The 23,123-nt window shown below is 38.3% G+C and overlaps 1 protein-coding gene across 1 annotated transcript in view; it reads right to left on the bottom strand.

The window, feature by feature from the left end:
* Window positions 1-10,794: 10,794 nt before the first annotated feature.
* LOC150077981 (uncharacterized) overlaps window positions 10,795-23,123 on the bottom strand; it is a 33,854-nt gene continuing 21,525 nt past the window's right edge. The window contains exons 3-5 of the mRNA XM_090385044.1: window positions 16,047-16,204; window positions 15,811-15,920; window positions 10,795-10,932 (exon numbers count right to left, since the gene is read on the bottom strand). Coding sequence (XP_090241170.1) covers window positions 10,926-10,932; window positions 15,811-15,920; window positions 16,047-16,204 — 275 coding nt within the window. The 3' untranslated portion in view covers window positions 10,795-10,925. The remainder of the gene's footprint in view (window positions 10,933-15,810; window positions 15,921-16,046; window positions 16,205-23,123) is intronic.

Below are 23,123 nucleotides of genomic sequence, written 5' to 3' on the forward strand. Positions count from 1 at the left end.
ATTTTATATCAACATAGTTCCGGAAATGCTTGGTTTCTGAATTATTAACCGGAATGTATTATCTCCCGCAGGTGATTTCCTTCATCACAAGGTACTGTACTGACAGAATTTGGTGTTTTTCCATTCCGACCACGTACTCAAATCAGGAGCAAGCGGATATATATTTTATGTACGGTTTGACGGACGACAATGCTCTGGAGGCTCGTCGTTTGTACCACGAAAGGTTCCCAGAATGAAGATGTCCAGACTGGAAAAAGTTTGAAGGTATCCATCGCTGCCTTTGTGAACATGGGGCCTTTACACCTCGTGCTGCCGACAGAGGACGACCAAGATCTACGACTCCTGAAGTAGAGGAGGAGATTTTGGATGTTGTGCATGCCACTCCTGGAATCAGCACACATCAGAATACCATTTAAAGCCATTGATGTATTGGACTCCGGTAGCTGATGTGGAAACTCTCCGCAATCGAATTGTGGCAGGTTGTGAGACAATACGCAAGATGCCAGGAATTTGGTGTCGTCTTCGCGAGTCCATGAGACGTCGATTTGAGGCCTGTATTCAGGCAGAAGGTGGGCATTTTGAACAATTACTATAAGGTGATGTGAACAGTTAAGTGTCATAGACAGATCTTCAAAACTCGGAAACCAAGCATTTCCGGAACTATTTTGATATAAAATATTTTTATTGTCTACATATGAGGAACTCATTTCTGAAGTAAGTTATGCCGTGTATTTTTGAGACACCCTGTATAACTGTTTGTCAAATGGAGTCAGAGTCACACAGGGGTGGTCTCATGTGACGAAATTTATGATGTGGAAACAAAGGATGTTGCAGAATTTATGGATTTAAAAAAAAAAAAGGTTGTAGTGTTAGTAGAGACTAATAAGTCAGAAAGTTTCGCACGTAAATTGAGTAAAAATAAGAATTCTGTGCGTAAGGTGGAGTTTCAGGATCAAAATATGTCACAAGGAAAATTGTCAAAGGAATTAAGCAAAGAATCTACTGACGCTTCGATCTCTGGAGGTGCGGGTGAAAAAGTGATGGAATGGGAGAAGGTTCTCTCGGGTAACGCTGTCAAATTGTCAGAGTTGGATAGTAACAAAGATAAGGATGATGAGAGCGCTGCAGATTTAACACCATGTAAATTGTCTGAATATTAATTAATTAATTAATAAATCTTTATCGTGAAGTAAAGTTACAGCACAATATTCCATCACGGCAACGAGCGCCAGGGATTCACATATAGCAGTTAGAGAAAAGCAGAATAAATAGAGCGTACAAATACAAAAGGCTACAAAATACATATTACAAATGCAAAAAAGAAATATAAATACAGCATAAAAACACAGAGCCGAACACATATACAGAAAAACAAATACAACGTGTCAGTGATTCAGGGTTCAAGGGCTTTGATAAAGTTCTGTCTGTCCTGCTTTTTATTTATTATCCTGTCGACGTCCACACAGTTCGGGATGGTGAGCATCTGCTTGGGGAGAAATCTCTCAGTGAGTACAAGCCTGATGTGGTGAGCCACAAGTGCAGGTGCCGACCATAGGCTTGGCTGTGGGATCCTCCAAGAGCAAGCGTTCCAAATATTCGGAGATGATATCTCCGAATATTTGGAATCTGGCCTGTGATAAGTTTGGCTGTGAAGACCAGCCTCTTTTCCACGATCAGGAACTTCATCCTCGGGATGTCGAGTGCTTGTGCCATCATGGTGGTTGTGGCTAGCGGGAGGTAGACGAAGCTTATTATTCGCCCATTTCAATAACCAGTATTCAGCGGTGTACACACGCTTAAAGTTTGTGGGAGCAGCAGAGGCCCATATTTCTGCACCATAGAGAATGGAGGGGTAGATCGTGGAAGTGATGAACCTTTTAGCAGTGAAAGGATGTCGGACGTGTAGCAGCTGCTGCTTTGAGATCCACCGTAGACGAGAAAATTTGGTACTGGTTTTGTCGATCTGGTTGACAAAGGACATCTTTTGATCAAACAGAACGCCGAGGTCTGTGTGCCAGGGTGCGTTTGGTATTCGTACCTCTGTGAGTGACACGTTGAGTAGGGTTGGCACGGATTTAAGGGAGAATGGAACCTGAGCACACTTCTGTGGGTTGATTTTTAGATTGAAGCTTGCCAATACAATTCAAGATCCTTAAGTTGGGAATTGATCCTACTGCTGAGCTGAACGGGGATTTTCGCCAAGGTTAATTTGCTTCAGAAATTTGAGGTCATCGGTATTGCATAAAAGATCATTCATGGAGGCAATAATGGATCCAATTATAGCGTTGAACAGGACACCAGATAGGACACTCCCCCTGTGGTACTCCGGCAGTAATGTCGCAGGATAAGGTGTGTTGTTGCAATTTTAATAAGTATTCTGTGACAGAGCAGAGATTCCAAAACACAGCATATCATCTCGAATATGAAATTTCTCCTTAAGTAGAATGATGAAGGCCGCGATCGACACGGCATAAAAGGCTGCACTTATGTCGAGATATGTGGTTGCCAGCTCAACTCTTTGTTCAAATGCTGAGAGGATGCGTTCTGTGGTGGCCGCCAAGTTAGTGATTGATGATTTTCCTGCGATGGCACAGTGGATTTCCTGTGGTTTCGTCTAGAGGATTTGGTGGGTAATTGTGAGTAGCAAAGCATTTTCGAGAGTTTTCAATCAGATCACTGCGCTGGTGCCTAGTCTCCAGCCACAGCAATTTTCAGAACTTAAGCCTCTCTTGGAAAGAGGATCCCTTCATTCTTCTCACCAATCTTGTTGCCCTTCTCTGTACATGCTCAAGCAAATCTACATCCTTCCTAAAATGAGGCCTCCAGACCTGTACGCAGTACTCAAGGCGTGGCCTGAGCATTGCCTTATACAGATGGACAATCACCTCCTTTTCCCTGCTAGCAAAATTCCTATATATCATTGACAAAACCCGAAGACCTGCCCTGGCAACATGTATGCACTGCTCAAAAAACTTCATATCTGACTGCACAATTACTCCCAGGTCTTTTTCATTTTCTACCAACTTAAGTGTAGTACCACACATTTGGTATGTTTCTCTGGGGTTACTTCTATCCATATGCAGTACTTTGCAATTCTTCTACCCATTTCTAACCATATGCGGTACTTGTCCACTTCTCGGCCCATCTGCCCAAATTATCTAGATCGTGTTGCAGTAGCACACTGCCATTACTGTCATTAACAACCCTGCCAATCTTTGTATCATCTGCAAACTTCGACACTAAGCCTGATATAGCTCCATCAATATCACTGATAAATATACAAAACAATAGAGGATCCAACACCGAACCCTGTGGGACTCCACTAATAACATTAGTCCACGAAGAGCAGCACCCATTAATTACCACCCTCTGTCTTCTTCCACTCAACCATCCTTTTATGCATTGTAGCAACTTACCCTTAATACCATTCTGCTCCAATTTGTACAATAGTCTTCCAGGCGCAACAGTGTCAAAAGCTTTTCTGAAATCCAAATATATGATATCAAAATTATTTTTTGCATCCAGTTCCTTTGTAACCACATCATAATATCCTATCAAATTTGTCAGACAAGACTTTCCCTTAGCAAACCCATGCTGTGTCTGAATTATTGCTGCAGTCTTGTCTAGATGATCCTGCAATACATCTTTAACCAGTGACTCCATTATTTTACCCGGAACAGAAGTTAAACTAACTGGTCTATAATTACTCGTGTCACCCATCGATTTCCCTTTGTGAATCGTGGATACATTTGCACATCTCCATTCCGTGGGAACCTCCCCTGGGTCTAAGGATGCTCTCATAATTATGGCTAAGGGTTTGCTTACTTCCTTTGCTGCCTCCTTCAATATAACTGGATAGATCCTATCCACCCCAAGTGCCTTTCTTATGTTTAACTTCAACAATTTCTTCTCCACTTTGCTTTCAGTTATTACAAAATCATTAAGCACTCTGTTACAATTTTATAACGTTCTGCCATTTTTCTTCCTTAATAACTCCTCATGTGTGAATGTAGATGCAAAATACTCATTCAGTGTGTTTGCTCTCTGAGCAGGATCATCAACAGTCGCACCACCCAAGTCAAGTGGACCAATCAGATTCATCCCCTTCCTTTTAGAGTTTATATAAGTAAAGAAATTTTTGCTGTTTTTCTTAGCATCTTTTGACAAAGATTTCTCGAAATCTGCCTTCGCCTGCCTAACCTCCTTTGTGAGCTGATTACAGACTAGCTTATATCTGCCATAGGTTTCTGAGTCGCTTGATAATTTATATGCATCCCATGCATTTTTCTTCTCTGTCACGAGTCTCATTAGTTAATTTGATAGCCATTTAGGCCTAAACCTTGAACAATATTTCTTAATAGGTATGAAACTTTTAGTAGCATCCACGATTAATTCCTTGAATGCTTCGCACTTAGAATTTACTCTTGGTAACATCGTCAGTTGATCCCACTGTACAGAATTTAAAAACTGTCTGAGACACTGTAATCACCTTTACGGAAGAAAAAACAAAACTCTTTCCATTAGCCCTGATGGTAATTAAATCTTTAAGTAAATCCCACATCAGTACACTGTGATCACTGCCACCTAGTGGTTCTTTTATCTTCAAATTCTTAATTCACGAATGATCACTGCTGATAACCAGATCAAGAGTATTACCCTCTCTGGTTGCCTCTCGAACATGCTGCTGCAGAAAGCAATCTTCCAATAAATACACAAAAATAAAAATTAAAAAATAAATTTTCTGTTTATAATCCGGGACGACCAAACGGTCGGAGGAGTTCACAATATAGATAGAATACAAGAAACAGCACCGCATTCACTAGGCAAGGGCATGAAGTCCGGTCACTCAAAGCACGTGTACTTATGCACCCGCGCGCTTGACCACTTGGCTACGGCGGCCTCGAAGTCTTACTTGTGTGTGAGTGACCAACCCACAAGTTCCAGTCAATATCTGGGAAGTTAAAATCCCCCATTATAAGACATTCCGATTTACTAGTCCACTCGATTTCTCTGTACAATTGTTCATTGTACTCATTCGAGTCATTAGGCCTATAACACACTCCTACTCTTATTTTTGCTTTCGCAGTGCTTATGTCACACCAAACTGACTCAACAGTGCACTGTTCATCTCTATCAACTGGGTGCACTTCTTTTGATTTTATGTTTTTTTTAATTAACAGCATAACTCCTCCTCCCTTCCTGTCCTGTCTATCCTTCCTGTACACATTGTACTCCTCAAATTCCAGTTCTGCATTCCTTATATCTGTGTGACACCACGTCTCTGCTATCACAACAATATCCGCCTTTGATGTCCTGACCAACACTTCAAATTCATAAAATTTATTTACTATACTTCTAGCATTGGTATACATGCAAGTATACATGTACCTGTCCTTATTATTAGTTACCCTAATACATCCCATATACCCACCTGTTTCACGATGACTACCATCAGTCCCTGAAACCCACAGCACCCTCGCCCCAGGTCGCTACTTATTCTAATAGAAGTTGTGCAAGAATCACCTTCACCTCTGCCAGTGGCTACTGTTAATCTGTTAGTCCTTGTATCCTCCCAAGTTAGCAGTTTTCCGACCCACCTAACCTGCCCCGATAGCATCAGCAAATATTCTTGCACCCTTTCTATTTAAATGTATCCCCTCCCTATAGGAGCAGTCTCTCCTCTTAACAAACACACACCACTCTGAAAAATATTCTATCCCTTGAATCTTGCACATTCCCTCCAGGGCCGAATTGATTGACAAGGATCTCATCATGTACTCCCTGCTATTGCGTCTGGGCTGAATTGCAGACACTTTCAAATTTAACCCTAACTCACGACTTTTTTGCAACATTGTCCTGTATTTGTTAAGTAAATCTGCAGATCTGCTACTCTTAATGTCATAATTGCCAACGTGTACGACAATATATTACCTTTTGTACCTTAAAAGATCATATATGCTTTACAACCTCATCAACCTTTGCCCATGGCAGACATACCCTGATCCTGTTCTATCTATCTTTTTTACACAATATATTCCCCGTCTCCCTGACAATAGAGTCAGAGAGACGGGGAAGTAGATAGGTAGTCTTTTTCTTCATGTCACCGAGAGTTATTATGGCGCGGTCCCAGTACATCTTGTAGATTGGAGCTCTCTGGTACACTCTGGAGTTCGTAATTCTAATTGAAGAAAAAAAATCTGACACCCTCCACCGAGGCCGACTAAATCGCCACGTTATGAAAGAGCTTCATTAAAATTCATAACGTCATCTACGGGATTCGAACCCAGGTCGACTTCGATTCTGCCATCTGTGCTACCAACGAAGTTCTATATAAGTCTGGATGATCTCCATTTATCCTGCGGTGATGGACTGGATCGTTTTTCAGAAATCGTCGACATATGTCATTTCTACAGGAGTGAGAGATGACATATGTAGACGATGACACACAATTATCATCTGGCGATGCATTTTCAATAGTTACCAATATTGATTATCTGGTCTTGGAGGGCAAGCAGGAATTCTTCAACCCACATTATTATTATTTTTTTTAAATTTATTTTAACTGATGCAGAAAAGTTTACATCTTTGCGTCATTCGGCCTAACTAATAACCAAGTTAATGTCCACTCTGATCTTACTTGTCAAAGAGTGAAAACCTTCAAGGTCCTATTTTCTTAACATTTCTTTACTCTAATCTAGAAAGTTCTGTTGCTAATTCTATTATACCTCCTTTCTACGAATAACTCGGAAAGTTTTGGCTTTTACTGTTTAAATTGTGATTTCCGAAGTGTATATTTTCTAGCAGTGAAGTAAATTTTCTTGGTACTGTTAAATTTCGAAACTCGAGACGACTTCCAGTACCAACCAGTTGGTACTGTATAGCTAAAAACTTCCGTTTTTAGCTATACAGTACCAACTGGTTGACATTGAGAGGCTTTAACGGTCACTAAGGTTTCTGATTCAGTTTACCTACTAGATAATTATGAGCACACTGCTGCTAGTCCTCATCAAGAGGGCTTCAAATTACACAGTAAATTTTTAATTTTTTTGCTGCGGGGGTGCTACCCTCGTTTTCCCGCTCCACCTATTAAGAACTCTTTCAAGAAGAAAATTTCCCAGGGCGCTACTACCCTGCTCTTTTCCCACCATGACCAAACACTCAACTGTTAACTGACACATATTTTCTGCCACAACAGAACCCTCAACTGTCCACGTTACTAACTCATCTTCGCAAAACACTCCCAAATTCTCAACTCTGTGTCTGTCCCATTTTATAACACGACACAAAAAACTCAACTGCCTGTCCTAACTCATTTTCTCAAAAGCCGACGAAAATCTAAACTTTGTCCTTTCCTAACACATTTCCACACACCCCCATATACTCAACTCGGGGTTCTCATTGTTTCTAACTCATCTTCATAACCACCCACATAAAGCTCAACTGACGGATCTGTCTCTAACTCATTTCTATAACCACCCACATAAAGCTCAACTGACGGATCTCTTTCTTTTCCCCTGTTCACTCCTTTTTGTCATTTCAATCACGTACCGCCCTAGTATGTCAGGTCTGCCCCTTTTTTGTTCTATAACCAATCTTCTCCTTTTCTTCGACTTTCTTTCTGCCTTATTCGTCCTTCGACCTTTCTCAAGCTAATTTTACTATGTACAATGCAACCTCTTATTTTAATAAATTATAATTTTCCCAGATTGTCTGTTCCTTTGAAGCGCGCCGCTACTTTGTGCTTTTAACGAATTTGTTTTACACTATCTTCTAACCTTGCGATCGCCGACAGTCGGACGCCAATTTTAAAATCTCACTTGAGCATTTGACCCCGATTTACCACCTGGCTGGACTCCGGAGGTCCTCGATCAAAAGGAATGTCCGACCGATTGTGTCCTTCTCGTATTGTTCTGTCCTAGCCTAAATTGTTCGCACCTCCTCGTCAGTAGCTAATTGCTACGTTCGGCCAGTAGTCTCCCACGCTAACTTTTACATGTTACTTTGTCTACATTTAATCCCTTTGCCTGTGACCCATTATCTAATTAGTATTTGTGACCAGTACTGTTCCGCTGCCCCATATTGCCATTTCCTAATCTTTATTTTACATTAATCTCACTTTTTTCTAAAATATTAAACATGTAAGATTTTACATCTTACAGATCTAAATAATTCTGAAGATCATTCTAAGAGACAGATTTTGCTGAACTCCTTTGCTAAATCTGTGTCTCCTTCGTTTGCTAAAAAACTAATTATCGTTTCAATAAGGTTTACAAATCTTGTTAGACAGTTCCCTTTAGAAAGCTATCTGACTTCTGTATGTAAAAGAAGACTCACATACTGTTTTTCATTATCCACACAAACGTTTCTAACCAGATGATATCGGTGCACAATGCAATGTATTGCAAGAACTCCAGGACACACTTCATTTAGGTGGGCTATAAAACCTTTGTCTTCCAGCCATGGAGGTAGCACCATCAGTAGCACAGGATACTAAATTTTCCAGTGGTACCTGTTTTTCATCAAACCATGTTTTTACAGCAGCAAAAATGGAAGCTCCATTCATTGCAGCGAGTTTCCAGAAATTTTACAAACAACATCTATTTTTGCAATTTATAATCATCATCGAAATAACGAACATATGCCATCAAAAGGGTTTTATTGCCAATAATTTTAGATTCATATAAATAGAAAATTTTCTCGTTCTTAGTTTATCAATTAGCTGCTCTTCAACGTTAACTGACATCTCATCCATTCGAATTGAATCGTTGCTCAATGGCAATGGTTTTAAAATCCTGACAGCATTTTGATGCAACATTTTTGAATTTACAGTCTCTAATGCGAGTTGTATAACAATCTCAGCAACTGTGTAATCACTACCTGTTTTATAAGATGCAATCGTTCCGTCATCATTTGTTTGTGTGTTCCTCTTAAATAAGGAAGCAACAATGTTACGTTGCTCAAAATTCTGTTTTAAATTTTTAAAATATTCGATATATTTACCAACTTTATCAGGATGTTTCCTTTTTCAGTGAGCTAAAAGTCTTTATGGTATTATAGCCTCGTTTAAAAAAAAAAAAATATTACACATAGACTCCTGAGTCGAATGGACTTTCAGTAAAACAATAAGCTAGATATTCACCCAGATCCTGTCGACACTTCTTCTTTTCAGCACCTGGCATGTTTGTGGTGTGTTGAATAACTACAAAGCATTAAATAATAAAATACAAATCATTTTTCTTTAACTCTTGTAGCCCATGTCCCTCACAAAAGCACTGTGGATCAAAAATAAAAACCTTCCACAAGGAAATAATAAATCAATATAAATTGTCACTTAGAAAGTAGAAAAATAGACTAAAACATTTTCTCATCTCATCCATGCCTCATATAATGACCAATGAAACAAAAACATAAACAAATAAACCACTCCAACCACATCGCCGCCAAGGTCGCAGCTGTCGGAAAGGCGCAAACGCTAAGGAATGCGGAGACATTACCTCTGAAAGCACTTAGGCATACAATGCCTATGAAAAGTAAAGATGATTGAATTAAATCACGCCTACTATCTTCCATTTATCACAATTTCTCACTCACTTCCAAAATAATATATCTATATATTAAAACTAAGTTGTTCCAGGGGAAAAGAAAACCCAATGGGAGAAATTAAATATTGAGCAATAAGATGTTGTCGTGTTGAACTTTGGAGGACAACAAACCATTGCAATACCCATGATTCCCCCCAAACCAATTTTTGTCCCCTTTGAGAAACCCTGATCTATATGAAATGGTCTGTATCCAATCTCCAGCTTAGTTTTATGAGCTCGCTCTATCTCTCACCAGTTTGAATAAGCATTAATGCATTGAAATTCAGCAGAGACTAAGAAAATTTCTTTTTGTCGAAATGACACATTATCCTACTGGTGTCTTTGCCAAATTTGTTGGCTGCAACTTCTGTAAATTCATAATTTCACCATTGTCATTATTCATATAGATCTACGGTATCCTCAACTTGAGAAAAAGTCTCATAAAGTCTAAGATTTCCTGTAACATTTGCAACTGTGACACAGTAAATTCATCCCCTTCCCCAGTGGTAGGCCACCACATGTTCTTAATTGAGTGTGTTCTAATTAAGGCCACACTTGGTCTTCCAACAGAATATTAGAAAAATGCTGAAAACACTCTAGATCTCAAAAAGGGTCCCCAGCTTCTGATAACACATTCCGGCTTTTTCTTAAAATATGAACTTTGAATTTAATTCCTGTTTTGTGTTGATATTTCACGCTGTTTGAAACCACTGGTGTATTTATTTCTACATGGAAATTTGTTCATATACCAGTTCCTAAAATTGGTGATAATCTCTCCTTTCGAATTGTCCTCCTAGTGTACCTATCTGAACATTTCCTAAATTATGGTGAAATTCGTCAAATACCAACTTTTACGCTACCTTGAAACATTCTATCTTAAATTAAATTCTGCCAGTGTCTATATTGGCATGCGTTATTAACCTGTGGACAGATTCGGTGAATGATTCTGCAAAACTCAAGTGGCTCCCTCGATGTCGGAATATAACACGAAAGCTTGCTTCGAAGATATTACCATGAAAGAGAAACTATTCGAATTTCGGTTTATTTTTTTAGATTAAAATGAACTGCTTGAATCTCTCTCTGTTTTTATGAGACAAGTTTTTGTTTTTCTTTTTTTGTAAAATTACTATTGAAAGGATGAAAATGAAGTTTGAGCAGACAATGACATTAGCACTTTTTTTATTTTTCATTCAAAATACATACATCTTTCCTGTTTAAATTGACGAATACATTGCATATGTATTGACTACAACCACGATTGTATTGAATAATTCCTTCTTGATAGATTCACTGTCTTTTAATAACCTGATTTCAGTTATTCACCTAGGAGTATTTGCCGAATCTTTACAACCTGTGTGGATGAAAAGATATCTCTTTTATAATATTGTAATATAAAATGCAGTTCTTCATTAAGAAAAGAAAATAATTTCAAAGGCATATTTCTGAAAGTATTATAATTAAATAAATTCCGTAGAAATGAAATTAATTATCAGTGATGCTTGGAAGAAAGGAAATCGGCGCCAAATACATCAGCATAAGTTTTATAATTTAAGTAACTCTCTCATTTACATTTTTAATTAAGTTAGTTTTGTAGGTTCAGGAAATTCAAAGACATTTGGCTACCTTTTAATATTTATAGTAAACTGTAATTATCCTTTATCCTATATCTGTTGTTTTTGTAATTGGGCAAATGTCTCTTCTGTTGCAAGCTCCTTTACAGTGATTTTCTCGAGGATGCTGCTCAAACCATATAAGCTGTTCTTTCAACTGATTAGATATCATTCTTCTCAAAATGACATCAAAGCGTGTTTAATTTATATTAAAATATATAAGAAGAACGAAGTGCAATTTGCTTAATTTATATATAATGAATATTTTTATTTTCTTTCTGTAATAACCTCAATGAGGGAAGATGAACCTATTGTACACAAAGAACTGCTATGCCTTGTGCAATTCTGTAGAACCTGTACTACTGTGCATGGGCTGAAGGTTAGAAGACAGAAAATACTTTCTGGCATTAGAATTGAATTCCTGAAAATTGCAATTATCAGGAAATACATAAATAGGAAGGATATTCTAGAGAACAGAAGTAGAGAAAAAAACTACTTGTCTCAGTTTGGGGTTTTATAGTGAATGTATTTTGGCTAGTTAAGGTGCGTGTTCGGATTGGGTTCGAAGAGAGCGGTGAAATTCTACCATGAACCAGTTCTTTCGAACTGACTCATTGAAGAATATACAGAAAAGGCATGCTGCATAACTGAACGTTGATGAGACAACGAAAGGGGGGAGATCAATAAGAGAAGGGTAATTAATTAACAAGAATGCTCTCTTCGGATAGAATATATGAGCTTGAGGAAAATTTTGCGGCCACCACTCCAGATGAAGCAATACTCCACCGTAGGGGGTTTGATATTTTCATTGAAGTAGTTGTTAAGGAGATTAGCAAGCGCCCGAACACTAATAATACAAGGAATAACTTCATTTCTTCTAAAATTCCCTACATTTATTTTCCGAGAAATATATCAGTAGGGAATTTTAGAAGAAATGAAGTCATTAGTGGTATTACTGGGGGAAGATGATATAGGAAAGCAAGCTTATAAAGCATCCACCAAAAACAAAACCCTATACACTTTACCCATATATACGCTCCAAGAATTTCTCTAGTTCTTCCTTGAATTTATTCAAACCACCCACTTCCACAATACGAGATGGAAGTTTGATGTATCAACTACGCTCTGGCTAAAGGCAAACTTTCACACAAAAATCCTGCAACCATCCTTTCTCAGTTTGAATTTTGCCCTTCTAGTTCAGCAAGAGGAAAAATGCCATCAACATTTGGCTTACTCAAACCATTCAAGGCTTTAAACATCTGAATCCGATTTCTTCCCACCCCAAGTGCTAGTTTCCAGAATCTGCAGTTTTCAGAACTGAAGCCTTTCTTAATTAGAACACCGATTTTTTTTTTTTAAACTTCACCAATCTGATAGCCCTTCTCTGCATTCCAGCAGATCTACATTCTTCCCAATGCGATGCCTACAGACCTGTATGCATTACTCAAAATGCATTACCTTGTATAAAGGGACAATAACTTCATTATTCCTGCTAGCAAGATTTTTCTATATCATTGACAAAACCTCGTGAACCTGCCAGCCTGTCTGCACTGCTCAGAGAACTTCATATCTGACTGCACAATTACTACCAGGTTGTTTTAATTTGCCACCATCTTGGGTGTAATACCACACATTTAATATGTTAATATGGGTTTACTGTTATCCATGTGCAGTAACTCGAATTTCTAAATGTTAAACTTCAATTGTAACTTCTCAGCCCATCTATCTAATTTTTCTGGAACTTGTTATTGAAACATACCTTCATCACTCTCGTTTACCATCCTGGAAACCTTTGTCTTTGCAAACGAAGACATTAGGTCTGATATACCCTCAAAAATATCAATAATAAATTTTGAAAACAACAATGGGCCCAGAACTCAAACCTAGGAGACTTCAATAACAACATTATTCCTGAAGAGCACTGCCAATTGATAACCACTCTCTGTCTTCTCCCACTGAACCATCATCCCTTTATCCACAGCAGTAACTTGCCCTTGATGCGGCATTTCCTGTTTGTACTGAAGCCCTTTATGTGCAAGAGTATCAGTATGATATAAAAATATTTTTTTCCATCCAGTTCCTCGGTTACCACAACTTAGTATGTAATCAGATTGATCAAATAAGCCGCCCCTTAACAAACCCATCCTCATGCCTGCAGTATAACTGCATTCCTGTCTAGGAGGTCCTGAATTACTTCTTTTACCAGTGACTCCATTATTTTCTCGCGAACAGACATTAAACTAAGAGAGCTGTAATTATTCATATCAACTTTTGATCTCCTCTTTTGAATTGGGGAAACAGTCGCATATCTCCAGTCTATAGGGATCTCCCCTGAATACAAGAACGCTCTCATAACTATGGCTAAGGGTTTGCTTACTTCCCTTGCTGCCTCCCTTATATAATTCCGAAATTTTCCCATTATAATTTTTTTCAGCATGCCTTGCCATTTTCGATGTAGAACTTTTCCATGTGTCTGTGAAATTCTGTTGCAGAGAAGGTAAGAATCTAAAGAATGATGAAATACGGAATCTTGTACGCACCTGTCACTGTAAACGCCATATAGTCTCTGCTCCACACTTCGGATACAGCCAATGAACACTACTGAAATTTCCTTTACATTTAGCTCACTCTTATACACTTATAAAAGGCTTTAAGAATATTTAAAAGAACCCGAGAGGGTGATACTCTTTATATTACCCAGAATGATTAACAGGATATTTTACATTAGGGGAGGACTGACATTAGAGATTACTTAATGAGGAACGATTTCATTTTGGAATACGAACTTCCGCAACTTAATTCACTAGGTGAAAACAGAACTGTTTAAACCAAGAGTATGATATATGGAGAAATGCAACTATGTTCGTTGGTAGAAAACGAAATAATGGTGGAGATTTAATTCGAATTTATTAGCCCTGAGATACACTGCCACCTAACAGTTTGGTATCATTTTTCATTTTTATTAATTTTAAAAGTTTTTATTAAAATAGGACCAACCTGTTTACCAATTTTTATTAAAATATTCTCTATTTGTATAAAAAAAAAAAAAAAAAAAAAAAAAAAACTTAAGTATTTGAGAAATTTCTAGAATATTTAAGAATATTCCCAAAAGGTGTATAGGGCTCTGAATGCTTCAGAACGTTAGAAGATTTCTGATGCGGTGGAATATTGTAAGTTTTTCCTTATGTGTTAAAACATACAGAAGATCCATGATGTGGTAACAATTGTGTAAAATCCCTTATTATTATTTTTTTTTTCCCGTTGTAAATGATTTTTGAATTTATAGAAAACTGAGCGTATTGTCTCAATAATGCAGAAGTTTCCAGTTGATTATAGAATGCTTTTCACTAATATAATTGAGAAGCAAGAGAGGACGACTGCGAATAACAACAGAAGCATAAGATAAGACCATAACACTGATTTCTAAAAGCAATCCACGGTTTACTAAACTATCCGAAATGAGTTCAACAGCAACAGACATTCTCCCGTATTTACATCCACTCTAAAAATTCGTCTTAAACCAGTAAAACGTCGTGGTCGTTCAGCTGTCGGCAAACCCTTATTAAAATCTGAAAATCGAAAGAACCGGTTGGTTTGGGCTAAGAGCCATGAAAATTGGACAATTGATGAGTGTAAAAAAGTACTGCCGAAGAATGAATCCTAATTCCAAACTTTTGTATCCCAAGGTAGAGTTTATAATGAGATAATCAAATGGAAGAAACAATGGTACCATATTGTTTCGTGCCTACAGCCAATCATGGCAGTGGTTCCATTGTGATCTTAGGGCTGCTTCTGTTTTTCTGGAGTGGGTGACATCATCAAAATTGAGAGAATTTTAAGAAAAGAAGACTATAAAAACATTCTTGAACATAATGTAGTATCCTCTAGACTTCGACTTTGTGGGACAAATTTCATATTACAACAAGACAATGGCCGTAAGCAGAACTATAATCTACGCATGGACTCTCTTGCAACTGAATTGTTGAAACAAACTTCCATCTGTTGTTGGGAAAGTTAATAGCTTAAATAAATTCAAGAAAGAACTAGACGAACTGTTGGAGGAAATGGATAGGTGAATTATATTATAAATTATATTTGAATTATAGGATAACCTGGACCATGCAATCCGCGAAGTCTGCCCATTTCACAAAATTTATGGGAACCTTGCGGATTGCTTGGAAAAAATGTTAATGAAGACACAATTATAAAATTAATCTCCAGAATATCACGGATAGTGATAAAATCTCGTGGAGGATATTTCGATGAAAAATTAGTACAGTTGATAATATTAATCATTTCAATAGCTGTGCTGTAAAATTTTTAGTGCTCAATAAAACAAATTAAAATATTTTTAGGGTGTTTTTAATATTAAATCTTACTTACTCATGGCTAATATCAAAAAAATAAAACGAAAATAAAGAAAACTGTTGTCATATACTATGATTCCAAACTTTTATCCACGGGAATGTTTAGGTTAAGTAAAATAGTTCATCTCCATCATGAAGACAAAAAGGATTTCTGCCACAGCCATTACTTAATTTAATAAAATATTTGATAACTGAAAGTGTGAGAAGTGTAAAAGCCAACTGTACGGTCACATAAAAAGAAATTTTACTTACGGAACGTCTATAGCTGAATCATTGAACTGCATTACAATATTTGCGTTGATTAATCCTACTGGTCGATATCCGTATGATACATTTACAAGAATGTTTAATAACATCGGTCCCTGAAACACCAAAACCTTCATTTGTGAAATAAAAAATTCAAATAGTATTTATAATTTTTGTTTTCAAAATCTACAACAACGAAGATAATAATGATCAATGAATCTAAATTTGAAATAAGTACTAACCTCACACCCTTTAGAAAGCACCACTGTTATTAGAAGGGAGCAATTCTCACTTTTGTATTTAGCAGAAGTGTCAATATCGGCATCAATTTCTAGACCATTTTGTGAAACTGTCACTTCCAACTTAACATCGGGATTCTGAAATTTCTCTTCAAGCAATACTAAAGCGGTCAAAAAATGCAAATGTGTGTAAATAAATAAATAAATATACACATTATTAAATGAGTAGTATAGAAAGTAATCATTATTACACTGACATTAAATGACCCTATGTTACACACTAGTCGAGTAACGGAGCTTTAAAAGTAGATATTGACTTTCCAATCGCAGAAATTGTATTTATGGGATAATGCATTTGCGGTAGCAATTGATGCATTACGTCCATAAAATATCGTATTTTTATAATATTATGGGGAAGATTATAGTAAGATAATCCTATTAAGATATATACATACGTATATCTACAGAAAACGCATAGGATTATATAATTAAAAAGTAAGAGATTACCTCAATCTTTTTTTGTGGAATGCTTCAAGCCAATTCTCTCTCATATGTGACGAAAAAAATAAGATGAAAAAAGCGAAATAATTGAGCCCTGTACCTCTGAATTTTTTACTAAGGATTATATAATGTTCAAAGGTTAGTATACAAAAGGATAATATAAATAAAACTTATCGTTGCTTCACCCACAATGTAGGCGACTTCGTCTGGGGTCAACCAGACGAAGATGATAGGTGGAACACGACCAGGGTATGTCTTCCAGGGGCAAAGGTTGATGACGTTGTAGAGCGGATATAATCTTTTAAGGACACAATAGGTGATATAGTTGTACACGTAGGCACTAATGAAATTAAGAGTAGGAGACCGGCTGAATTACTCAACAAGTACAGGTCACTGTTGAAAAAAAGGCGTGAATTTGGGTTGAATTTGAAAGTGTCTGCAATTCTGCCCAGACACGATAGAAGGGAGTATATGATGAGAGCCCTGTCGATCAGTTCGGCCCTGGAAAGATTGTGCAAGGTTCAAGGGGTAGAATTTTTTTCTGCCTGGTCTGTACTTGTTAACAGGAGAGACTGTTTCTACAGGATTGGGATACACTGAAATAGAAAGGGTGCAAGAATATTTGCTGATGCTGTCGAGGCAGTGTTAGGTGGGTCGGAAAACTGCTAGTTGGGGGGGATACAAGGACTAATAGATTAACAGTAGCCACTGGCAGAGGTGGAAGTGATTCTTGCACTGCTTCTATTAGAATGAGCAGAAGCCTGAAAAACAAGATGCAGGATATTTCAGAGACTGCTGGTAGTCATTGCGGTACAAGTAAACACATGGGTTGTGTTAGGGTAGCTAGGAACAGAAACAGGTGCATGTATACCTGCGTGTACACCAATGATAGCAGTTTGGAAAATAAATTCGACGAATTTAAGGTATTGCTCAAAACATCAAAGGCAGATATTGTTGGGATTTCAGAGACGTGGTGTCACACAGATATAAGGAATGCAGAACTGGAATTTGGGGAGAACAATGTCTACAGAAAGGATAGACAGGATAGGAAGGGAGGAGAGGTTATGCTATTAGTTAAGAAATACATAAAATCCAAGGAAATGAAGCCAGTCGACATCGCTGGACAGTGCAGTGTCGAGTCAGTTTGGTGTGACATAAGCATTTGGAGATCAAAATTGGGAGTAGGAGTGTGCTATAGGCCTAATGACTCTGATGAGTATAATAAGAAACTGTACAGGGAAATAGAGTGGGCCAGTAAATCAGAGAGTCTTATAGTGGAGGATTTTAATTTCCCAGATACTGACTGGAATTTCGGGGCTGGTCACTCACACACTATCAAGGCTTTGGTGCATTTATTGGATGATTGTTTTCTACATCAGCATGTTCGAGAGGCAAATAGAGGGAGTAATACTCTTGATTTGATTATCAGTAGTGATTCTTCATGCATTAAGAATCTGCAGATAAATGAACCACTAGGTGGCAGTGATCACAGTGTGCTCAAGTGGGATTTACTCAAAGAGGTAACTACCATTAGGGGTAAAGTCAAGGGTTATTGCTTCCGTAAAGGCGACTACGATGGACTGAGACAGTATTTAAATTCTATACAGTGGGACCAACTGATGATGTTACCAACAGCAAATTCAAAATGGGAAGCATTCAAAGAACTTATCTTGGAAGCTACTAGGCTTTACATACCAACTAAGAAATATTGTTCAAGGTTTAGGCCTAAATGGATGTCAGATGAACTAATGAGACATGGAAGAAAAGAAAAATGCATGGGATACATACAAATTAACACGTGACATAGAAGCCTATGATAGATACAAGTTTATCTGTAACCAAGTTACAAAGGAGGTTAGGCAGGCGAAGGCAGATTACGAGAAATCTTTGGCAAGGGATGCAAAGAAAAACAGCAAACAGTTCTTTACTTATGTAAACTCTAGAAGGAAGGGGATTGTAAGGACCCGTCCTTACATTAATTAATAAAATTTGTTAAATATTATGAGAATTTAACTGTAATACGAATAGTGGTTTTCTGGTAAAAACAACATGGGTTAAGAAGCACTGGAATTCGAAAAATACCTTCCAGTCACTCCCTGTTTAGTTGTAGCTTGTTTGTATGGAAGTTCTTTGACGAGTCAGTGAAAGTAATATACCATGACAAATCCCCATTAAGACAGAGGCAGATGCACCATAGTAAGGGCCAAGAGTGCTTAAGCTGACCCTCTTTTAAATTTCACGGTGAAACGCTATTAGAGGTGGGCGACATCACCAGGTGTGTGCGCGTGAGGTCACGGGAGGAGCTGTGACGCTTCTCAGTTGACCGGAACTTCCGCCTCTCTTTCTGGATTGTTCTCGTATGTTCGAGGCCCACGGAAGTTGGGACACAAAGAGTAAAGAAGACCCGCCCACGGAAGAGGAGAGGAGACAAAATGAGAACACAGGAAAAAGGATGTGCAGATCTCCTATTGGCCAGGAAGAAAATAGAGGGAATTTTGAGAGGGAGATTCTGAAAAGGTTTTCGTGGCATTCCAAAAAAAGTTTTCGTGAGATTCGGAAGAAGTTTTCGGAGCGGTCTGGAGGATGATTTGAAGGAGTTGGAGAACGATACAAAGCAGAGCAGTATTCTAGTTTGGGTGATAGCTGCAGACCTGAGGTAGATGGAAGCAGTGATAGAAATTCTGCATATCCCGACAGCCAGTAGGAATGTTCACCTGGAAACATGGAAGCCGTAGTGAGGAAGAAGGAAGAATCACACCCTGAGAATTATATAGGCAAAGCCAGTCGAATGAGTGGTCGAACCATTGACCTACTCGAAAACCCCGCTATCCATGGAAGAAGAGATGCTGACCGGTAAAGAGTATGCGACACTGATTGATTCCAGCCGTACAGTATCCGGTAGGGAAACACCGTAATCACCGAGATCCCCAAATGAGCGCCCCCGCATTCCTGTACCTGAATGACCGGTATGAAAGGAAGCCGAGCAGGGAGGAAAGTTCCAGGCCAAACACGTAAGTGCTAGAGAGTTTACCGACATAGGTGTACTTAATTTATTAAGGAAAGGACTTTAGGATAAATAGATATATAGTTAAGGAGGGAGGTTTAAGAAATGAATATATGAATAAAAGTGTAAGGTATTTAAGACGGACGTAGCCTATAATTTGAAGTGAAGCTCCTCATATAAATGCTTGCAGGAAGGACAGGGTATAATAGATAACTGAGAATTGTTTAATGTTGGGAAAGGTTTTTATAATATGTATGAAATTGAAGGTTGAAATTTCAATTTATTATGAGTTGATTTGTGGAGAGTAGTTCTGATTTGAGTAGGGGCTAATTAATAAGTGATATATAAAGGTATAGAGGATTAACTGTTCTGAAGGGTAATGTTAAATTGAATTGATTAATATTTCCTGTTGACCTGATTGCAGAAAGGGTGTCTAATTGAATAAATGCAATTTTCTTCCAAATTGAGACACGAACTCTGAAGGTTTTTGTGAGCCAGTTCATTGGCTGGTAGTTGTTGGTTTATTATACAGACTGTTCAGAAGAAGAGTGGGAAGAATCTATGTAAAGTGTATGGCCCGACCTACTGAAGTCCCTGTAAAGAACATGAAGAGACACCATGTCATAATGAATAATAATGTGTATTAGAATAGGATATCTGATGATGAAACAATTGAGTTTGAACAAGATATTTACACATATAAAGGTTAATGAAATAACAAGTCACCAGCCAAATATAGTTTGACTAAATACTATTGCTAGTTTCTGTATGATATGTTAATAAACATTGTTTTACTTTACATTCATGTGTTGGAGTCTGTCATTGCGAAACTCAGCCAATCCGGTAGAAAAAATTAACTAAAATAATTGGGGTCCCCTTTGGGTCTGGTAATCTTCTGAGAACAAACAAGTCAGATGCTAAGTGGGAGGATTGGACTACGGGGATATACATATAAAAAAGGGGATAAATTACAATAATTAAAATATAAAGAAAATTAGGGCAACCAAGAAAAACAATAATACCCCCAGCCCCACAAGTGGCAAGAACAACCCCCACAGGATGAATCAGATTGGTCCACTTGATATCGATGGGTCAACTGTTGATGATCCTGCTCAGGTAGCTAACAAACTAAATGAATATTTTGCATCGATATTCACACATGAGGAGTTATTCAGCGAGGGGAATGCCAGAGCTGTATTCAACTCTGTTAGTAAGCTAGAGAATCTTGTAACATCTGAGAGTAAAGTGCAGGAGAAATTGTTGAAGATAAACACAAGAAAGGCACCTGGGGTGGATGGGATCTATCCAGTTATATTAAAGGAGGCAGCTAAGGAAGTAAGCAAACCCTTAGCCATAATTATGAGAGCTTCCTTGGACTCAGGAGAAGTACCCATGGATTGGAGACGTGCAAATGTGACCCCAATTCACAAAGGAGGATCAATGGCTGACAGAAGTAATTATAGACCTGTGAGTTTAATTTCTGTTCCCGGAAAATTAATGGAGGCACTGGTTAAAGAAGCACTGCAGGATCATCTAGACAAGACTTCAGTTATAGCTCGGACACAGCATGGTTTTGTTAAGGGGAAGTCTTGCCTGACCAATTTGATTAGAAACTATGATGCAGTCACAAAAGAATTTGATGCAGGGAATAACTCTGACATCATATATTTGGATCTTAGAAAGGCTTTTGATACTGTTGCACATGGAAGACTGCTGCACAAATTGGAGCAGTGTGGCATTGGTGGAAAATTGCTGCTATGGATAAAGGGATAGTTGAGGGGGAGAAGACAGAGAGTGGTAATCGATGGACACTGCTCATCGTGGACTAATGTTATTAGTGGAGTCCCTCAGGGTTCAGTATTGGGTCCATTATTGTTTTCTGTATTTATAAATGATATTGATGATGGTATATCAAGCTTAATGTCCTAGTTTGCAGACGATACGAAGGTTGGCAGGGTTGTCAAGGACACTACTGACACTATGCTGCTGCACCAGGATCTGGAAAGGTTGAGGAGATGAGCTGAGAGGTGACAAATGAAGTTTAACATTGAAAAATGTAAAGTACTACACATGGGAAACAGCAACCCTAGATCAACGTATCAACTCTGTGGTACTACACTCACAGTGGTAGAGAATGAAAGGGACCTGGGAGTGGTTGTGCAGGCAGATATGAAGTTCTCGGAGCAGTGCAGACGGGCTCAATGATATATAGGAATTTTTCTAGCAGGGATAAGGAGGTGATTATTCCCTTGTATAAGGCAATGGTTAGGCCACACCTAGAGTACTGTCTGCGGGCCTGGAGGCCTCATTTCAAGAAGGATGTAGAGGTGCTGGAACGAGTACAGAGAAGGGCAACAAGATTAGTGAATGGAACAAGGGGGTGCTCTTACGAAGAAAAGCTTAAATTTTGCAAATTACAGTGTCTGGAGACTAGGCACCAGCGAGGTGATCTGATAGAGGTGTATAAAGCCTTGAATGGTTTGAGCATGCTCAATGTTGATGAGATTCTTCCTCTTGCTCAGAATAATCACCTGAGAGGGCATAAATTCCAATTGAAGAAAGACCGATGCAGGATAGACGTGCGGAAATTTGCCTTTAGCCAGCGGGTGGTTGGTTGGTGGAACAGACTTCCATCCCTTGTCGTGGAAGTTGATAGCCTAAATAAGTTTAAGGCTCCGCTGGACAGGTATTTCGAACGAACAGAGTGGTGAAGTGGAAGTGGTTATTTTTTATTTATTTATTTTTTTTTTTTTTTGGCTGATGCTGCATAAGCTTGCTTTCTTGCATCAAATGTCTCTACTAATGCTAATGCTAATGCTAACCACCCACATTGAAAGTAAAACATCGATAAAGGTGTTCTCTGTTTCTGTGATGATCCATGCGCAATAAGGCAAAATCAATTTTAAGGCTGAATAACCAATAATGTAATTTGGTGTAATATAACATATAATAAAAAAATAGTGAAATAAATTGAATTATTTAAACTAAATACAATAAGAAATATTTTTAAAATACTGCATAGTGCTCATTGCTGTCCCGACAGAGAACGATGTGAGTTTAGAAATTAAAGAAAGAATAAGGCATGTATACTGCGTCCAAGCCGACGAACCATCGTGTAGCCTATACTGTGGTTGTTGTTATTTGGTTTTTAGGAGCATTATCAACTAAGGCCATATTGCTCTCCGGAGATATGCGGTGGCCATTCTCTGACCTTTCAGCATCCTCCGTATTTGATGGTCACGGGCTTGACTCCCGGTCTAATGAAGAAGCGTGTGCTACGTACTGCTGCTCCTGCCCACCTGGCTACGGAGGCGCTCCTATACTATGGTAAAAAAGGAAATGGTATTGTGTCTGTGTGTCAAATGGCACCAGGGATTTCTCCCATCTCCGCGTAGTGTACATTGTGGGTGTGAAACAGAACACTGTCAATGCCAGAGGTTAAAAGGTGTATGGATTTTGTATATGTGTAGTGTCGTATACCGTTGTTTCTCTAATCATTTAGCCGCTGGGTCCCTAATGGGACACAGCCTTGCCCACATTCCGCCCTGTGGAAACAGACAGAGAATACAACAGTA

The sequence above is a fragment of the Mastigoproctus giganteus genome, chromosome 11, assembly GCF_048544385.1.
Source record: "Mastigoproctus giganteus isolate SK-2022 chromosome 11, ASM4854438v1, whole genome shotgun sequence".
Taxonomy (NCBI): Eukaryota; Metazoa; Arthropoda; class Arachnida; order Uropygi; family Thelyphonidae; genus Mastigoproctus; species Mastigoproctus giganteus.